At 33.5% G+C, this 20,685-nt stretch overlaps 1 protein-coding gene across 1 annotated transcript in view; it reads right to left on the reverse strand.

Annotated features, from left to right (window-relative positions):
• LOC149089642 (follicle-stimulating hormone receptor-like) overlaps positions 1 to 2,452 on the reverse strand; it is a 121,948-nt gene extending 119,496 nt beyond the window's left edge. Inside the window, exon 1 of the mRNA XM_089232752.1 lies at positions 1,843 to 2,452. Within this exon, the coding sequence (XP_089088878.1) occupies positions 1,843 to 2,207 (365 nt within the window). The 5' untranslated portion in view covers positions 2,208 to 2,452. The remainder of the gene's footprint in view (positions 1 to 1,842) is intronic.
• Between the last annotated feature and the right edge of the window lie 18,233 nt (positions 2,453 to 20,685).

The following is a 20,685-nucleotide window of genomic DNA, read 5'->3' on the forward strand; positions in this document are numbered from 1 at the left end:
CAATTGTTAATGCAACATTCATTGAAAGACTGGTTATTTGTGGAGATGAAGATTACAGGGAAGAAAATTCATTTCTGCCCCAATGGGGACTCGAACCGCGGTCTCTTGTTTGCCGGGCGAGTTCTCTACCCACTAAGCTATGGAAACAGCTATGAAAACACATATCCCAGGCTTCACAGGCATAGGAGAGAGAGCAGGGAGGGTAGCCCAGGTAACGGATATGACGGGTGGAGTTTCTCAGATTACGACGAAGGAAAAATCGAGTTTTTGGAGGTATTTACTAAAAATATAATCAAGGTGAAGATTTCAGCGGAGATTGGAAGAGATTATAATGCCCAGGTATTTATAATGGGGAACCTCAGAGATCGAATAATTGTTTATAGAGTAAGGGAAATCTTTTACGGGTAACTTTCATAAAAACTGTTTTTGAGGGGTTCAGGGGCAATTCTCAGGTTGAGCACCAATCGGCAATTATACTAAGGTTATGTTGGAGAGATTCTTGATCGGGGGAAAGGGAAATTCGACACTGTTTTGTAGATGACACAATCATCAGTGAAGAGTCTGATACGGCAGTTTATAGAGTCGGGTAGATCATTTACATAAATTAGAAATTGTATAATGTAAAATTATGTGATTGTTCTTTCCCCCTTTTTCTATGTTTTTTGAATTTAAATATATCAGCTAATATTGCACTTAGAAAAGGTAGACATTTTTGTTGACCTCAGAAGAGAAAGAGCAACTACTTTCTAATTGGGTTTTAATAATAGGGTGTACGTATAAAAAAGCTATTTTTTTAATTTAATGACTGTACAACCCCTTATAATGTGAATGATGTATATGAAGTGGTAGGACACGAAAGTATGCTTTTGGGATCAATGGTTCACTAGTAAAAGCGGCCAAGGGAATTGAGGAAGCTTCCTGTATAAATCATATTGCCGCAAAATAAACAACAATAATTTAAACAATGAAGTTAGGAGATTTCATAAGGCAGTAATTTTAAGACAATATTTTTGCTAAAATTCATTTCGTGGCATTCATACTAAACGTTTAAGCGGGTTGGTGCACGAAAATTTTCCAAAAAAACACATTTTCTCGAATTTTTCAATTTTCAAATATTAGAAAATTTTCTTCGTCTAACTGTGTTCAAGTTTTTGTTCTACCTGTACTAGAAATATTTAAAAAATATATTTTAATATAAACTGCTGGAAGACATGGTACATGCTCATGTTTTCCACTAAAATGTTTTTTTTTCTCAAAACTAAGTTTTTTGTTGGATAAGGAACTTTTTTCAAATATCTTGAAACTTTATGTATGTCTCAACACTATAGTCTTACATACTTTAACAAGAGGAATGTTCACTAAAAGTATACAAAAAAACATTTATGGCATGAAATATGGGTAAATTTTGGTGATATTCGAAAAAGTTGCATGATGCTGTTGTGTGAAGTTAAAATTCAAGAAAAAAAAATAACCAACAATTAAAATCCTAAAAGCTCGTGTTAAATTGTATAATAGCATCCACAGTATTTGGGGGAAAAAATTGAGTGCCTAAAGTGAATTTAAAATTTTTAAATGTTCCTTAAATGAAGGAAAGTTTTCTCATAGGAAAGCATGGGAAGTTAAGATCGCGCACCAACCCCTTTAATTAATTTCAATATCAAATATCATTTTGTAATCTGAAAATTTAACTTGCACATAATATAGTTTCCAATAGAATTCAAAGTATTTCTTACACAATACAAACTGATAAATAAACCTGCGGCAATTAAATAAAGCGTCGTAGTTTTTAAAATAATATTTATGAAAATACATAATAGTAACGATAGAGAAAGTTCTGCTTACATTTGAGTACATCCCGCTGCCAAATCCGGAGGGACCTCCGTGACGCCGATACCGGAGCAAAGGCAGTCCACATATGGAGGTGTATCATTATAACACGAACATCCATCATCCTTAGAAATCTTTAAATGAGCTGCCGCAAACTTAACGTGGTCGGCTGTCATCTCATCACCGAGTTCCTCACTTACGACATTTGAGGGTTTCTTCACAAAACCGACACTATCAGGAGAAAAATCACCCGAATGATGATGAGTGACGCTCCGACTCTCCACGATACAAATCAAAAGCAAAATGAAGCCGGAACACATATTTTTCATGGCAAGGACACACAACGCCTGTGGATATCCATAACATTTCAGAACGTTCATATTTCTGGATAGAAATTTTCGAAGTCACCATCAAACGTCCGAAAACATCACATTACCTATATTGCGAAAACAAACTTTATTCGCATGTTAAAAACTTTTATATAAGGCCGTGTTAAACTTCTCATGCATGTTCCGCTCACGGACCGGGACGTAAAAGTGTTGAACTGTTGACGACCCTATTAATTGATCATAAAATTACGTGATGTGTGTTCTAATGCAATATGTCAGGCATATGCGCGTGTGTGTCGCGTGTGAACTACAGAATAAACCATGTGTTCAGCTCTCAAGTTCTCTGAGGAGTCATCGGATCGTCGTGCAGTGGCGGCGCTGGCCTTCATTTCGAAACTCCTCCAGTAGCGTATAGGAACAGCAGGAGTATGTTTTGTGTGTGTGTGAGGAGAATAGAATAGGAGATAGAGGGGAAAAAAAGGAACATAAAAAAAAGAGAGAAAATGGAATTCCTGGACGGGAAGTGATCAGGACTTGAATGTGTGTTGGTGTATCTTAATAATCACTGCAACGACGGGGGTCTCGTATCGCTGCTCTACCATCTTGAAAAAAACTGCCCAAATTAAGTGCTTACCTGACTCTAGAAAACACTACCGGCCTGCAAATAACTCCCTTTAAGAATATTTATTTGACAGATTTGCTTTTCCTATTTTATTACCTTTCTTTGACTTTGAAACTTCGGAGTTTCGTAAGTTGCTTTAGAAGATAAAGAGCTTTGTAAGGAGAAACTTAATGAGCTGAGATACACACACATACCTTCCTTAAATATAGGTATAATTTATCCTTAGTTTTTTTAATCTGTTTTTATTTTGCTAAACATAGTTCAGAATAAACTTCCAATAAGAAATAACAAGCTCGCCGTTCAAATTACGAGTATCGAGGTCTACAATCTGGTGTAATTTTTGTCTAGACTTTTATGCTATTATTTGTCTGTGAACCTGTACATACAGTAAGTTTCTCTTTTGTGGACAGTGGTGGGACGACAAAAAATCGACTTTCAAGAAAGGAATTCCTATGGAAGCCTTAAAAAATTGTCTTTTTGAAATAAACTCATTTTATAAGAATACTAGCTGATACCCGGCGACGTTGCCCGCCCCGTAAAAAATTAATATATGTATAGCTTATTAATTATTTCTTAATCAAAAAAATTTCTGCATCAAGTAAGAAAAAATAGCTTTTATTTTTAAATATTTTAATTAAAATCTTCAGGCAATCGCTTGTGAATACACAATATTTTTTCTTTTTCCATCTGGTGTGTAGATGTACAAATTTTTGTGATTACCGACACGCGAACAGGTGACGAAGAGGTGTCCGTGTGAAAAACAGGGCTCAAGTAGGTTGATACCTGCTACTGCTAAGGACTGGCCTTGCGCTTTGTTGATTGTCATGGCAAAAGCTAAACGAATCGGGAACTGTAATCGCTTGAAAGTGAATGGCATTTCTTCGGTGAAATGCTTGTGCAGCGAATATTATTCAAACGCCTTTTAAGAATTTTTTAAATTGAAACTATACCTATATGATGGGCGGTTGATGAGATGAAGGCCGCATTAGCACTTAAGGATACCCTGTATATAGGCTAGCAGAAATACCCGGCGCTCTCCCCGGGTTTTCTTCAATTACTGGTAGGATGGGAAAAGTGACAAACCGTTATAAAGGAATAAACTGTTATACTAACATAATTAAAGGTGTGACAAGCTATTGTAAAGACATATATTCACGTCTGAAACGCATTGTTGTAAACCGCGGTAACCAAAGTAAACGTTCCGAAAGTGATTGTTGACGCCTCAAAACTATTGTTGCCCGACAGTTTTTCGCCCATTTCGGGCATTTGCCCAGCTCTGACGAATTTTTAAAGTAGCCTTGTAAACGGGCCTTTAATAATCAAGTAGTGAATGCTCTTCGGATAATATGAGACCACGCCCACTGGTGCATGCGCACAGGGCCATTTTAACCGAAACAAACCACATCCTCTCATGCTTGTCTATTTAACAGCTTAACAACTGAACCCGTGTAAACGGCTCTTAACGTCTGCATACATCTTAAAGTACTTGACGACTTAAAATTTAATCAACTACACTAAATTACTTGACGCGTGTAAAAGGGGTCTTTGGCCTAGACATATTCGGCCAAGGTCTGATAAAACATTAATATTTAAATTAAATTTAATTTCACACGTTTAATTATCGTTTGAATTTTCCTTTACTGTTTGAACATTAGGCATCATCCTGGGGAAAATAAAAATATTTTTAACCGTAGCGAAACTAAGAACATCCAAACTTGTTTACAAAAGTTCGTTATCCGTTAGCGCTCCCCCTGGTCTATGGTTTGTGTCCATGTGTATCTAAAACACTGGACAACAATGAAACTGCGTCCGACGGGAAATTATACAACTCCGAATGATTTTCACTCGCAGAACACGAGTATCACCATGAAAAAGTTGTATTCACTCTTGTTTTTTTTTAGATATCACCCTGCTAACAGTTAAAATGTGGTTTACTAGCGTTATTGTATAGTGAAAAAGTGGTAAGGAGCATAGAACAACCTTATCAGGTAAAGTGCCCGATGCTGGCCTACTGTTGTGCTCGACTGTGGGTCATCTAGCCAAAAAGAAAAAAAAATAGAAAGGGAAAGTTAAATGAAAAACGTTTAAAAGTATGCAAATATTAGAAATCGGTTCAACTCCCCATTGGTCCCTTTGTCTTGCTTGGGAATAAAAAGAGCCGTGATAGTTTTGGCAGACGCTTAGTTATTTTCTTTCTCGTTGAGGTTCTCAATTTTGTTTCCTCGAATGACAGCGGTGGCCGGGACGCGCACCGAGATGTGAAATTTGTGAGGCGCTGATTTTTTTCCAGTTTCCTGTGGCAGAGTTCTGAGATCCGAAAAGGGTCCGTCGATTATGCTCGAGATCATGTTGCCCCTATTGCGCTAAGATATCGCTCCTCGAGGTGCCTTGCAATGGATGACCAGATCTACGGGAGATGTTTACAGGCGGCGCCTATTGAGCGCGGATAGCTTACAGGCTTAGTAGTGTATTGAGCCGACTCAATAACGTTTGGAGTTTGTGTTGTTATGTTTATGTTCGTTAAACGTTTGAAAGAATGCTCTGTGTTATTTGAATAAACCCTTACTAGGTACTCCTAATGATTTTGTTTACTGAGTCTAGTCACTGTACCCATAGGTCGGGTCTGCTCTTTGGTAGCCTGGGTTTTTGTGTGTTTACACAACGGGAATGTTTTTTGACGTTATTGACCCTGTGTTATGTTGTGTGCCGAAAGGTGCGCAACACCACTACTGTTCGACAATTGTGAGAGATGCTCCAAATGTCCAGTACAAGAGCAATGTAAGACGAAGTACGTGTCAGTTGCCGATAAATTAACTATTATGCTGTAGCATATTCGCGTTTCTATGTATTTGTGTTTTTAATGCATATTTATGCTGTCTTTCTATATATTTGCGTTGTTTTTTTTTCTATATATATACAGTATTTATACTGTGTTTCCATGCAGTATATTGTGTTACAAATTAGTGAATTAAATGTGCGATTTCAGAGAGAAACGTAGTCAATACAGTTATCTTCTACGGTTAAATTCATGTTCAGCACAACGAGTTGCATAAGAAATGGGTATTATCGTTACGATCTCAGAAACTTCACCGTTGTGTTATCATAGATACCACCTGCTACTAAATTACCTTTAAAATAGATACACTTCTTTAACATAATTTATTTGATATAAAATAAATTTAATATTACTGTATTTTTATATTACAAGTTTATTTTTTTAAATTATTTGGATCAAATATATTTATTTAAGAATTAAAAACATTTTTTTCAACTTTTTTTTATAGCAATTTTTGATATTGATGGATTATGTTTGAAAATGTTTGCATCATTTTGGGAATATCAACTTCTATTTTGGCGGATAGGTAGCAGCAGCTTCTCAACAAAAATCAGACAATGCAATATCACGTACACACATTACTCTCTAGGTTAAAAAAACCGTAATAACCGCTTTAGACTTTGTCTCGTGTTGGCAGCCTGACACGGAAACATTAGTACCCATGCTTATAGCACAGCTGTCAAAATATAATTCGAAAATTAGTGAAATAATTTGAAACTACCATCTCAGTAAAAAATAGAAATCAAGTGAGCTCCACTGAAAATACGGGAATTAACGGGAAATCGAGAAAAAAAATTGGCATGGCCAAGTACAAGCACAATGCAAAGTAAATTACATGTCAGAGCCGATAAATGAACTATTGTGTTGTAATTCATATGCGTTTCTATGTATTTTTGTCGTGTTTTTATGCATGTTAATTTCGTGCGTCAATTATATTGGTGAAGTTTCTATGTATATCTCTATGTAGTTTTTTCTTCTTATACTTATTTGTTTTTATTTACTGATTTTGTGTTTCAATATATTGTATTGTTTTATTATATGAGTATTGAATGTGCAATATCTGAAAACACCGTTGCCAATCTACTTTTTTTTATTTCCAAATTCTCGTTCAGCAAACCGAATACATAAAAAAAGGATAACAGTTGTTTCGGACGCAAACATTTTCAAAATTTTTTTGTTTACTGAATTCAAGTGTTTATGTTCTGAGCTGTATACAGTTGCAACCATCCATCAGAAAACTTCAAAACTCTGGGAACGCCCTTACAAAGGAATGGTGAGAATTTCTAGTCGTTTTTCAAAGACCAGAAATTTCCGAGAAGTTTTCAGGCGCAGAATATCTGTATTACTAAAACAGTTTCGCCTTCAGCAGAGAGATGCTCTGTCGTGTAAACTAGTTATTTTCATCAGCAAACAACTGAGAATGGAAATGGTTCTGCAGGAAATATCAGGATTTCCTGCCTTCACAGGTTTTAATAAATGGGTCACGTGGTAACAAAAATAAGCGCATAAATAAACGGCCTCCATAGGCGAATGTAAAGACCGGTTGCTTTTTAACGTAAGTCCCGATTTTTCTCCGAATCTCTTCATTAGACGTTTCTAAAATTTCTTAGTTCTCTGATAAGTAGTTGCTGTTGTAGACAGCTCAGAAGAACGGATATTCAGTTGTATGTTCAGATATTCTGCCGACTTTTGTTCGGTACAGTATCACTGATAATAGTCGTGCTCAACAGAAACAACTCCAGAAAAATTACACACTTTAATGCTTTCATAGTGAATACAGTAAAATACTGTGATAATTTTTCACCTAACTCTAGATTTTACTTTCAAATATATATAAACATATTTCTAAACATTTGCTTTCTGGTCCCTATTCTGAAATAGATGTATAGATAGATATTATAGATATAGATTAGATTAGATTGGATATAGATTAGATTGGATATAGATTAGATTAGATTGGATATAGATTAGATTAGATTGGATATAGATTAGATTAGATTGGATATAGATTAGATTAGATTGGATATAGATTAGATTGGATATAGATTAGATTAGATTGGATATAGATTAGATTAGATTAGATTAGATTAGATTAGATTAGATTAGATATAGATAGATATAGATTAGATATAGATAGATATAGATAGATATAGATTAGATTAGATATAGATAGATATAGATATAGATTCGATATAGATAGATATAGATAGATATAGATATAGATTCGATTAGATTAGATATAGATAGATATATATTAGATTAGATTAGATTAGATATAGATAGATATATATTAGATTAGATTAGATATAGATTAGATTAGATTAGATATAGATAGATATATATTAGATTAGATTAGATATAGATAGATATATATTAGATTAGATTAGATATAGATAGATATAGATTAGATTAGATTAGATTAGATTAGATTAGATTAGATTAGATTAGATTAGATTAGATTAGATTAGATTAGATTAGATTAGATTAGATTAGATTAGATTAGATTAGATTAGATTAGATTAGATTAGATTAGATTAGATTAGATTAGATATAGATAGATTATAGATATTATAAATATATATTATATTTCACCTTTTGTGATAATAATTAGTCGGTTAACCTTCTATGTCCAAGTGTATATTCGAATATACGCGGCAAATACCTATTTCACCAGTTTCTCTTCTAAGTTTAGAAATTCTATCTTGTGACATTTCAGTATAAAATACGGGTATATAAGTATAATACTTTTTATCTAGAAAGAGTTGATTGCTTGTTGGTGTCATTTTTCGAGAAAAGTTTATTTGTATAGAGAGATATATATAAAATTAAAACAAATCTATAGGGGAATGGAAAAAAAAATCAAAATTTAACAACTGTTCAACTCTGATAAGCAAGATTTTATCTGTTTATAGATAGCAGTAAAATAACGAAAAAGTATATTTTCCCTTTATTGGGCCATTATAACTATTAAAAATACCACTTTAATTTATTAAATTGCTATGTTGATTTATTGTTTCAATTAAAAATATGCTAACACCCATTTATGTCCGTATTTCTAAAAAAAATGTTCTTCAGTACATATTTGCGGGGGGTAACCTTTGGGGGCTAATGCAATATTAACAATCGGTAACGAATTTCAAATTGAAATTTCATTTAATTCAATACCCCATTATATATATATATATATACGTAATAGATACCTCAAATTATCGTCTGTGTTAAATCGCATGCACCGTATACACTAAAGTAAAAATGTGTTCTTTCTTAAAATGTAAAAATAGTGCGTTTTTTTCCTATATTTTACTCAATTTTCTTCCAGCTTCGCCTTAAAATTTTATTAAGACAATCGTGTGGATAGGCAAAGAGGATGTTGATTTAAAAATATTTTACATAAAGGAAAACAAACTGGATTTTCGAAATAGCATTTTGTGAACTTCACTTCAAATTTTTATTTTATTTTTTCGGAGAAGATGAACGAACCACTTTCATAACGAAATTGCATTATCCTCAATCCCCATGTTTTTCCATACTTATTTGAAGAAAAATGGCAATCTCTTATGTATGTTCGTAGAGACATGCGCAGTAGAATTCTTCGAAAAAATAGTAAAAACACAGCATTTTGGGGGGGGGGCGGAAAGACTCACTCACGAATAGTAACCAACGATGATAATTAAACGAACAACACAAAAGACAATCTAGACACGGATAAAAAAAAATAATTCACATGAGATGTTTCCTGATTTTTCTAACTTCAATTTTGGGGGAAAATTTTTTTTTTATCCCAACAAAAGTTAATTAACATGTCGCTTACGAGAAAATTACAGTAGCATACTAATGTAATAATTATTTTGTTTCAAGTATTTCAAAGGTAGTATTATGTACTGAAAAAAAAAATCAAATTTTTTCCACAAAGGAAACCTTAAAAAATCTAAGTAGGTTTTTTTTTTACGAGTGGATATTATAGAAATCCTTTGACATAATGATTACGTGGTCAAATTCGATTTAGTATACCATCATTTCCAAACTCATAAATCTATTATTGTAAAAAATATACTATGAAATACTAAAAATTGTTCATATAATATCTTCCAAAGGAATCTAGATTTCCATCTAAAGATTCACATTTAGATTAAAAGGATATATTCTATAAGAGGATTTCGTAAACGAGAGTTTCCTCTGAACAATATCTTTTAATAGTCTCGTTATTGATGGATAAGGTTATTTTTACAAGTCCGTAATATTAAAAATCCTAAATATCCCCTTGATCCGGATAGTTTTCTATAAAATTAGGAATTTTTATTTAACTTCAATCACAAATAATAAGATTCTTTTTAATTCCAAATGTATTAAAAAATTCCAAAATGGTCAAGTATTTCTATTTTTTCTAACGATTACCATTTTTTTTGAAATCGAATTCGATGAACTTCTCTTCAAATAAATTTCGGTTCAATATTGAAATTTATTGGAGAAATATTTCTGAATTGTTTCTCATTGGAATAGGAAAAGTAAAAGAGCAATGTAAAGCAGAATGACTTTCAGGGCATACAGAGTAGTAAGGAAAGTCCCTAGTCCAAATTTCACTGGCAAACCATTCATCATAGACGCATATTTTGCATCAGAGAAAGTATCCAAATAACGTGTACGCATAAACCTTAGATAAGTCATTTATATTGGAAGGAGTTGTATACTTATTAAATTAAAATACTAAATTTTCATAAACCTATCCTCAAAAACCCAATTAGAGATAGTTGTCCTGTCTCTTCTGAGTCCAACAAAAACAATCCCGTTTCTATGTGCAATATTCACTGAAATATTTTAATTCACTAATTGCGGAAGAACAGCGAAAAATTAGGGAAAGAAGCTTTGTATGTTAATAGTTGCTGTGCTTTCCCAATTTTTGAATTCAAATAGCTCAGTAAATATTGTATTTTTTTTGAAACGAGGATTTTATTTTTGTCCTCAGAAGAGACAGGGAAACAGCTTTATAATTGGGTTTTCGAAGACAGGGTGTTCGAATAAAAAGTTAACTTTTTTTTATTTTAATAACTATACAACCCCTTGCAATATGAATAACGTATCTAAGGTCTACAGCTACACGTTATTTGAATACTTTATTCAAATCGGAATTATGCCTCTAGAAACGCCAGTGAAATGTGACCTGCAAACTTACCTTATTGTATTGTATATGTTACTGCCAAAGCCCGAAATTCGTCATTTCTCGACAGGACCAGCCACTTCGACGGGTTTGGCAAATGTCGTTAAATATTCACCAGTTTCGTGAAGTGCCCGGTGATCCCTGGTAAAAGTCCGAAAACAAAAGACGTGAATCCGGTTCATCGTCAAGTTGCCGTATATTTTCGTGGTAATTATTCCCACGTTATTTATGGCACCCCAACAAACCGCAGTCACGATGCGGTAATCTTCTTTTTTTTTCTTCCTCCAAAATTTAGCAGAAAAAAACTATATTTATATAATTATTTTTATAGTTTTTTCCTCTCAAATTTCACTTTTTTCTCTCGTCATATGGAGCTAATGCAATATAGCAGCTGCATATACTGTATAGACATGTATCACACGTTGCCGATTAAAAAAATGGATTTGGCTCCTTTCGGACCGTTGTACATCAGCACATCGATGTTTTGCCAGGGATCTCCAGGCCGATGTCAGAATCATTTCTGCAATTCGGACTTTGGCCAATTCGAGAAGTGGCTGGGCCCGTTGCAAATGTGCCGCACTTAGGGCTATATATATATATATTATATATATATATCATTGAATATTTGTGGAACTTTTATTCCGTAATAATTCCGGGATATTTTCACAAGTGACATGGGATATAATGGAATATTTCTTGTGTCACTAACGTATTGATAAACGTAAAATATCGAGTTTGAATGATATCTATATAAGTGCCATTTGAAATAAGACATTTGAATGGATATGTTTTCCTCGGTGATGCCTAGGAATGGAATATGCCTGAATAAATCTTGTTTTGTTTCATGCGAGAGCACTGAAGATATTTGTTGTGATTGTAAATGATGCATCCGAAATCTTCAGAATCCTTTTTGTTGAAAAGTATCTATCTTTTTCGATCTAAAAAAAAAACAAAATCTATTCATGGACATAGAAGTGAACTTTTTCACTGAATTTCATCTCGTTTTTGATTTTTAAGTTTACTGAACACTCGTGAGAGAATCATTTTCTTTCAATAAATTTGTTCTCATCTATTTGATCGCTACTGTTTTTTTTTCTTTCATTGTTTCTCCTTTCTGTGTGTTCTTGGAAGTGTTGTTTTAGATCTGCCATGTTGTCCTATACTAAAACTTTTTATTTTCTTCTTATGGTTATTTGTTTTCTTGTCCTCTCTTTCTTTTCATTCTCTTTTTTTTAATTCTTTTTTTTTCATCGCAGGTATTTCTTTTTCGTTCTTCCCTTAATTCTCTTTATTTGATCTTTTCTTCACTTTTTGTCGCATTGCCATTAACGTGTTTTCGATTATAACTGATAAACGATTACGATCTGAATTTTCTTAACTTCTTTTTTGTTCGATATTGACATTGCAATGCCATACACAGGAGTTGGTGAGATTTTAATTCATTATTCTCCTCTTCTAATTCATTCGATTCCTTTTTTCACATTTTGTTTTTCCTCCTTATATTATATATTTATACTCATATATATTCCTTATATTATATTATTATATTCATGTCAATTTTTTTCTCATTTATTAGATTTTTTAGCACCTTTCTTTTCCTTTTTTCATTTCTCTTATTCCCTTTTTTCTTTCGCTTCCCGCATGTTTTTCTTTCTCAATTATATTTTTTTCTTAGTTTTTCTTTGTCCCTCTATCAATTTCTTCACTTTCTTTTACCCGTTTCTTTCTTATTATTTTCTTCTTTTTCACCCTTTTTTTCCTATCTTGTTTCTTAAGTTTTACCCCTTCTTTTTCTTTACCCTTCGTTGGTCCTTATTCATATCTCATCTCTTTCTTTCTTTTTCTTTTACTTTTCATTTCTTCATTTTTTTTTTTCGCTTTGTATTTTCTTTTTCTTCTCTTTTTCTTTCTTTTCATATTTTTCTATTCGGATTTTTCCATTATTCTTTTATCCCTTTCTCCTTTCTTTTCTGTTCTTTGCTTTTCTCGTTTCTTCATTTAGGTCTTCGATTCTTTGTTGTATAGTTTTCTTTCTTTTCTTCCCCTTTCTTTTTTTTGAGTCACCTTTATTTTACTTCTTTCATTCTTTCTCCCTAGTTAATCCTTTTCTTTACTCTCTTTCTGTTAACTTTTTTCCTAATCTTTCTTTTCCATTTTGTTTTCCTCCTTCTGCCTGTCTCTTCATTTCTCACTAACAACCCTTCTTCCGCATTTTCTTTTTATTTTAACTTATCTACCTATTATTTTCCGTTGTTGCTTCCGTCTTGCTCTTCTTATTTTTTCAATAGTTTTGTGTTCTTTTTTTTTTGGATAATTCTTTAACTTCACGATTTTTGAATTTTTCTTTTTGTTTATTTTCACGATTATCAACTCCTATACTATAATTTTAACCTTTTCTTGCTTTTATTTTTTTCCTAACTACTCGCACGTGCAGTATTATGTCTCTTCCCACTCTTTTTCCGTCTTCACACTTGTACTTCACTCTTTATTCTTACTCTCATAACCTTTTTTCCAACATATATTTTTATAGCTCTTTTTTTCCAAGTTTTCTACATACTTTTATTTATACCAGTATCTTTAAATACTTTCTCATTCTTATCATTTTTATTTTCTTCCTCATCTTCAATACATATTTTCAAACCAGGTATACGTGTTTTCCGTAATAAAGTATGGCTTATCATTTGAACGATGTCATTGTAAATGGTACATTAAAACACTCTGAAATCGAAAATATAGTGAATTTTTTCCCCTCTTTTATGTTCATTCTACAAATGAGAGGAAAAATTCCAAGATACGAAAAACATTCAACATTCTATTAGATAAAGCTGTTTTGACAAGTGTGGTAGATTCTTCATCAAAATCTTAAATTCGTCTGGACAGTGCAAAAACTAATGTGGCTACGAAAGAAAGAAAAAACAGCTAGTGTTACAAACAATGGGTTATAAAATTGCATCATGTATCGAGTGAAACAAAAAAGTTTTTTCCAATGCAACATTCAAATGAATGAAGTCTTGAAATTTCCCCCCCCCCCAATTACGTTAAAAACATGTATCTTCCAACCTTTTCACATCTATGCACACTAAACGTAAACATTTAGAATTTGAAACTTAAAAACAGTCAGTTTATCGTAATTTGATGTATATAATGTGTAAACTAAAAAAAATAATAATTTTAATTTTTTAGAGTGGCAAAAAGTCCGTAGAAACTTTGAAAATGCATAAAAATCTGAAAAATAACCAAAATAGAAAACGGTTTGCATGGTTAGCATCGTTAGGTCACGGGAATATTTTTAAGACAAGAAAAAAACCCTAAAAAATAGCCGCTGACGTACACAAGTCAAAGAAAAGTGTATCGATCCGGTCCATCTAATCTGTCTGAATTGGAAGATGCGATCTGCCGAGAGGTGTCATGTATACATCCGAAACGGTTGCACTCTACCGTTGCTGGATTTGTGACTCGCCTGCAATGTGTTATCCGCTGTGGTGGTGGTGGTCATGTGGAACACATGCTACTATAATAAACTATTTGGATAATTTTCCGGTTTTTATGAATTTTTAAAGTTTCTACGGACTTTTTCTTATCTTGTATATGCACGACTTTCCAAATTTTTCTTCAAGCTCTCTGGAAAATTAATTTTAAAACGTTAATCACAATTTATTTTTATTGGTGGCGAGTTGATGTTAGTGGAAGAACCAACGTTTTTCTACAAAACACACTGCCAGTGATGGTTTCCATTTCTTTAATATTATCATTGATAATAAAATAACAGGCAGAAGTTTGCATATGCGCCGCCACAGAAGGCCTTTTTTTTGACATAAATACGTCATATAAATCGGCATGATTTTTCAAGCGTCACGAAAAGCGTGGGGCCTCTAAGATGGCCAACAAGAGTACCAAAGTATGTTTAAAGGTGTCTAGAGTTCGATATCCGGTTCGTCCTTGTCAGAAACTTTCCTGACGCGAAGTAAAACAGAAACGGTGACATTACCACAGAAAAATATTGCTACCGCAATGAGTCCCCACATTGAAGGATTAGCGGATCAATCTCTCAATGAGTATACAAAAAAGCCGCCGTTTCGAACTTACAAACTATTGCCGATTCCGTGCAGGAGCCCTAGTGTGTAGAAAATGATCGTGGTGCGAAAACAAATGATCAAACTAAAAGTGTTACGAAAAATTTGACAAAAATTTGCAAGACTGAATACAAATACCTTTTGAGATCTCATGCAATGAAATGTTAATGTCTCGTTGGAAAGATGAAGATTCAGAAGTTCTATTGATAAATATTTAATCTCTGTATGACGTCATCAAGTAACGCAATATATCACAAACTTAAAGTACGAAAAATAACGTGTCGCACACCGAAAATTGGTAGTATACTTTAGGAACTCAACCTACTACCACCGTATGTGAGAGTGTCGACCGTAGATGAGTGTGTCGTTGGATTCATCTTAGCAAGCCATTGAAAATGAAAACCAATAAAGAACATTTGAAAAAAAATTATGTTCCGAAAATTTCGAATCCTTTTTTTTCCTCAAAATGACATACGACTAAAAATTGTTTTTGCAACTTCGAAAAAAATTTTGAGAGGATAGAGCGACTTGTGTTGGGATTACGAAAAGTTTCAAGTTTCTAATGCTTCACTAATTAACATATTTAGTGAAAAATTTACTCTAATTATTTTTCAGAAACAAAGAGTCGCTCGAAGGTCAGCCATATCGAACATTTTGGAAAAAGATAAGCATTGCACTATCTCATAATCATGTGTACTCAACGCAAGTAATTTATATATACCCCTGTAATCAATTACACAAAAAGCTATTACGTATGTACATTAACATAAAGGTAGTGTAAGCAAACTTTTTGGCACATGTAATGAATGCCCATTTTTCAGTTGTGTCAATAATGGACTTAAGGTGACAGTTGGTCACCCTGGATAGGACGGAATAGGGTATACAGCAATGTAGGCATGTGTAGTGTTTTCTCTGACGTTTTTGCGTCCGTTTTTAATAGATAAAACAATATTCGATGTACGGATGTGGCATTGGATAATAAAATCCTCAAAGACATTGAAGTAAAAGATGTGTGGTCCTAAATCTTCTAAAAAATGAATGTGAGAGGGAAAGGAAATCCCCCCAGGACCTGACATCTATCCTAGTGTCATCAGGCAATGTTCTAATGAATGTTAGTGGCCGGCCGCACAGATTTACAGGAGTAGTGTTTCTGAGGGTATCTCTCGGGGTATTGGAAGCATGCTAATGTGTTTCCGATATTTAAAGAAGGTAGTAGAGAAGCTGTGTCGGATTACCGTCCAGCGAGTTTGACAAGCTCCTTCTCGAAAATTGTGAAAATAATAATAAATTACCAAAAACAATTAGTGAAGTGGATGGACGACAATTGTCGGATAACAATTTACATTGATTTCAAAAGGCATTAGATCGAGCCCAACATAGTAAACTCTTGAAGTGTTTGCACGAGAATGGGATTGGCGGAAACTTGCTGAGTTGGGTAGAATCGTGGCTAAGAGATAGGTCACAAAGGGTTACGTTGAACAGGGAATTCTCTGATTGGACAGGCGTCACAAGTGCAGTTCCTCAAGGAAGTGTCCTTGGTCCCATACTTTTCACGTTTTCATCGATGAACTCTATCAGGGTATCGATGGGATTGTTAGCAAATTCGCAGATGACATCAAGTAATGGGGGGTTGTCCGGAATAAAGTGATAGAGAGTTGCTCCAGGAAAACTTAAACAGGATTGGAGCATGGGCAAATGAATGGAGCATGATGTTTAGCGCTGACAAGTGCACGGTCGCTCATTTTGGTTCGAACAACCCACGGTACTCTTACGAGTTTAATGATGTCACTATCCCGGATACAACTAAGGTTGCTGATTTGGGAATTCTCATTGACGAGCGGCTTAGGTTTTCTGAACATTGTTCAGCGGTGGTCAAAAAATTGAATACAATGCTCGGTTTCATTTTCAAAAAGGTTTTTGTTACACACAACCGAAAATAATGCACTTCATCTACTCTAGTAATTACACAAATAGTAATAAAAATACAGATTACAATGTCTTTATTATGATCAAAAAAACAGATATTAATGCAGTACTTTGAAATAAATTATTGCACCAATGCATATTAATTATATACTAAAATACGTCTAATGAAGAAAAGAGCTGTTGCTGAGGGAGAAAATCATGTAATTAAAATCATATAGGCCTGCTGGAAGGACTACATAGTCCCTTGGGACTACGTAGTGTATGTATTATATGTATGTGTGTTTTGTGTCGTGTAACATATGTTTGTATTTGTATATTGTATTATATATTTGTATATTGTAATTTGCTGTTTGTTCGTTTTAATTGGGGGAAAAAAAGTCTTCATTATTTGAAGATGTTTACATTGGAAGAACGCAGGTTTCGGAGGGATATGATCGAAGTGTTCAAAATTTTCAATGGGATGGATAGGATGGCCTATGATTATTAATACATCATCAATCAACTTCGACAAGGGGACACCAGTATCGATTGTTTAAGGGACAACTCTAGTTTGTGTTGCCGCAGAGAATTTATCTCTAATAGGGTTGTTAATAAATGTAATAGCTTACCCCGGAGATAATAAATTCGAACACAATTTCGATACGTTTAAAAATAAATACGACGAACACGTTTGGGTAAATCGAGAAGTTATCCATACTTGAAATAAGACAACCACAAATATTTACATGAACATTGTGTAATATTTTATCATATATATATATAATTTTTAGCTTTTATGATTGTAAGTACACATGAATAAACATGGGTGTATAAATTGAATAAACAGTGAATAAAACATGAATAAATAGCGTGTACTTGCACTCAACGTTGCTTTATTTGGCATCACCATGTGTCGGGTAAAGTCCTGTCTTCTACAAAAATATGAGTTGTCTCATTTCCTGAAACTGTCAAAACAACGCCGTAGTTTTTCTCAAATTAGCAGGTGTATTTTTTTTTTTAATGTCTGAAAGAATCCCAGGAAAATATTATACTTTGATATATGAACTAACAACTGCATCATCAACCCACACAGACAGACAACTCTGAACAATGAAAAGAGAAAATCAAAATTCTTTTCATATTTCAATTTTTATAGCTTCCGTTGAATTTTTTTTTTATTTTTAACTCTACGAACATGTAAACACATTCATCTCTTCTCGTTGCCATGTGTCATTTATTTTATCCTACGCATGTTGTTAAAATGAAGAAGCTTTTTGGAACTAACTTGTCACGGGAATCCCTCTTTCTCGTGGTGGTAAAGTTATTGGAATTTATTCAAAGTGATATGTTGTGTGAATTTTTTTTTCCTTTTGGGCTCAAGACTTGCATTTGTTCTACAGTGGCTTTAACTAATGCCTAGAAGCGCATTGCATAAAGCCTAAGTTTTATAAAATCCATATGTATTTTATACACACTTCGTCAACGTCAAAGTTTTCAAAGTGTAACACCTCAAAACTATATAAAGTATGAAATAATTTTCTCCCAAAGTCACAATTGATGACCATGATAGCCTGGTAAAAAGTAAATTCATAGACTGGGCGATATAGGCCAAATGATCTTGCAATGATTTGCAATTTTCTTCTGCAGGTTAGCGTTATCACCTGATTATAGTGGAACTTCCGTAAAAATAATCATCCATTAAATACGAGAAAAAAAAGACTCTTTATAACGGTTTTACCCTCGAAAAGCAAATTTTAAGTAACTGCAGAATTAGCGATTGTTTATCAAGTGCTGCTATCTACACTTAAAATAAGCAGCCAGCGAGTATAATGCAAAATTTTCTTCATATTGAGGAGGATCGGTTTATCGTGAAAATGCAAGGTGCGTCAATAGTTCCTTAAAAATTAAAAATTAATTGTAAAAGAGCAAATGATGATGAAAAATTCTGTGGTGATTTGTCAGAACATGATATCTCCAAAAAATTGTTTTTTGATCTAAAAGTAAGTCTTGCCAACTAATTAGAAAAGAGATAAATGCACAAATACGTGCGTATGGCTAAACAACATGCTGATGTATGATATTTTAATTTGTATTTGTGTGTATGCTTTATTTTTGATTTCTAATGACAATGAAAATGGTTGTTTCTCAAAAATGTGATTTTGAAGTTATATTCTCACCGGACATCACAGAATTGTAGGATCAGAGGGAAAATTTTTTAATTGTGAAATAGGTTCAAAAATTTAACAATAGATGGCACTGACAAACACTGTACAAAGCAGATAATGTAATCTATAATCTTAGGGTAAGTAATCTGAATAATTTTAGGGTCCCCAAGATCCGAAGACTGATAAAGGACGACATCTGAGCACGCATCCTTAGTGACGTCACTTATCCCAACTTCCCCAATAGATAGCGCCACTATTCCGACCAATAAAACCGGCCACAACAATAATTTTCCTCAACTCTAAAACAGAACCCGTAAAAAAAAATGCAGAAACAGGAAACAATTCTGGGAATTTCGGCAGCTATTGGTGAATGCGAGTGGGGAAAAAAGAACACTAAAACACTCGTGTCAATGAAGAAATATATATTTCAAAGTGGACAAAAAAAAAATTTCTCCAGAAGAAATGAGAGAAAAATAATTCTGGAAACCTGAAAAAAAATAGACAAAAAAAAGTGAATTTTCCGAAACGTAGGAGGACGCTTGAAATGACATTAAAAAAGGAGGCCATGTCCTAAACACTGATAACTCTCATGTAATCAGTCTCCCGGCATCGAATGAAGATCGAATTATATAGATGCATCTTCGGTATATCCATATAATTCTACAAATCTACTATAATTATTCTTAAACGACAATTTGCTTTGCCTTTGAACAGTTCCCGTTTCTCAAAAAGATTGTACAATATATACTCTCTAGCACTTATTCACAAAACTCTTCTGAAGAAGCATTTTACTTACCTCACCCCGAAATTTTGCAACTCTTTACCAACTGACATCCTTAATATTACTAATTACCTTTCAAAAGACACATGAAGCAATATCTCTTTTTCAATCAATGTCATCGAGAGTTTCTTTTGCCTTATGTTCCTCAATCAGTTAAATTATGAATCTATTTGATGATGCTTATTGCAATATTATATTTATTTTTGATATTAGTACTTATCTGAAAATCATGCAATGTGTATCTCATAACTGCACTCATATAACTTGCTGTTTCCAAAAATACTACAAATTATGCGAAAGTTTTGTTTTGGCATTTGATTTGAAACCCTCCATTTCGTGTGTGTGAGAGAGAGAGAGAGAGAGATTCACTAATAAGCAACTGTGTTCCTCATTATTCATTATAAACTTGCAATATATCATCCAGTATGGGTCTCTAGACCCCGTGGCTGATTTTTTTTTGTCTCATCTTGTATGTATGTAAAAAAAAATTAAAACAATAATATATATATATATATATATATATATATATATACAGGGTGATTATAAAAAACTATCCCGACATATGGGCCCGTAACTATCACACCATTCACAGAAACTGAATGAAATTTTGGCATAAGGTATTTTGATGTATGCACTCAAGAATGATATGGAAAACAACAGTGTCACTCTAACAGTTACGGTTACAGTGAGAAAATTTCGAAAATATCAAATGGCAACACCAAGTTTTTTGTATTGGAATGTGATCTCCATTGTGAAAAACCTTAAATAGCGTTCGAACGGCAACTGTAGCATGAAAATCACCGGCGGTAGATAGACTAAAAGTGAGGACAACCAATAAGGACAGAGAAGCAGCATAAAATAAAGCATTTTATTGTGTTTCACAAATTTTCCACATGACCTTGTGAAGGACTAATCAGGCTGGGATCTCAGCCGAAGAAACGGTGTGACGAATGAAACGAACATTAATGCTCTGGTGCACGGCAAAGTCCTTT

The sequence above is a fragment of the Pholcus phalangioides genome, unplaced genomic scaffold (genome assembly GCF_987345545.1).
Source record: "Pholcus phalangioides strain wild (caught in Gottingen) unplaced genomic scaffold, Ppha-v1.0 ptg000001l_1, whole genome shotgun sequence".
Taxonomy (NCBI): domain Eukaryota; kingdom Metazoa; phylum Arthropoda; class Arachnida; order Araneae; family Pholcidae; genus Pholcus; species Pholcus phalangioides.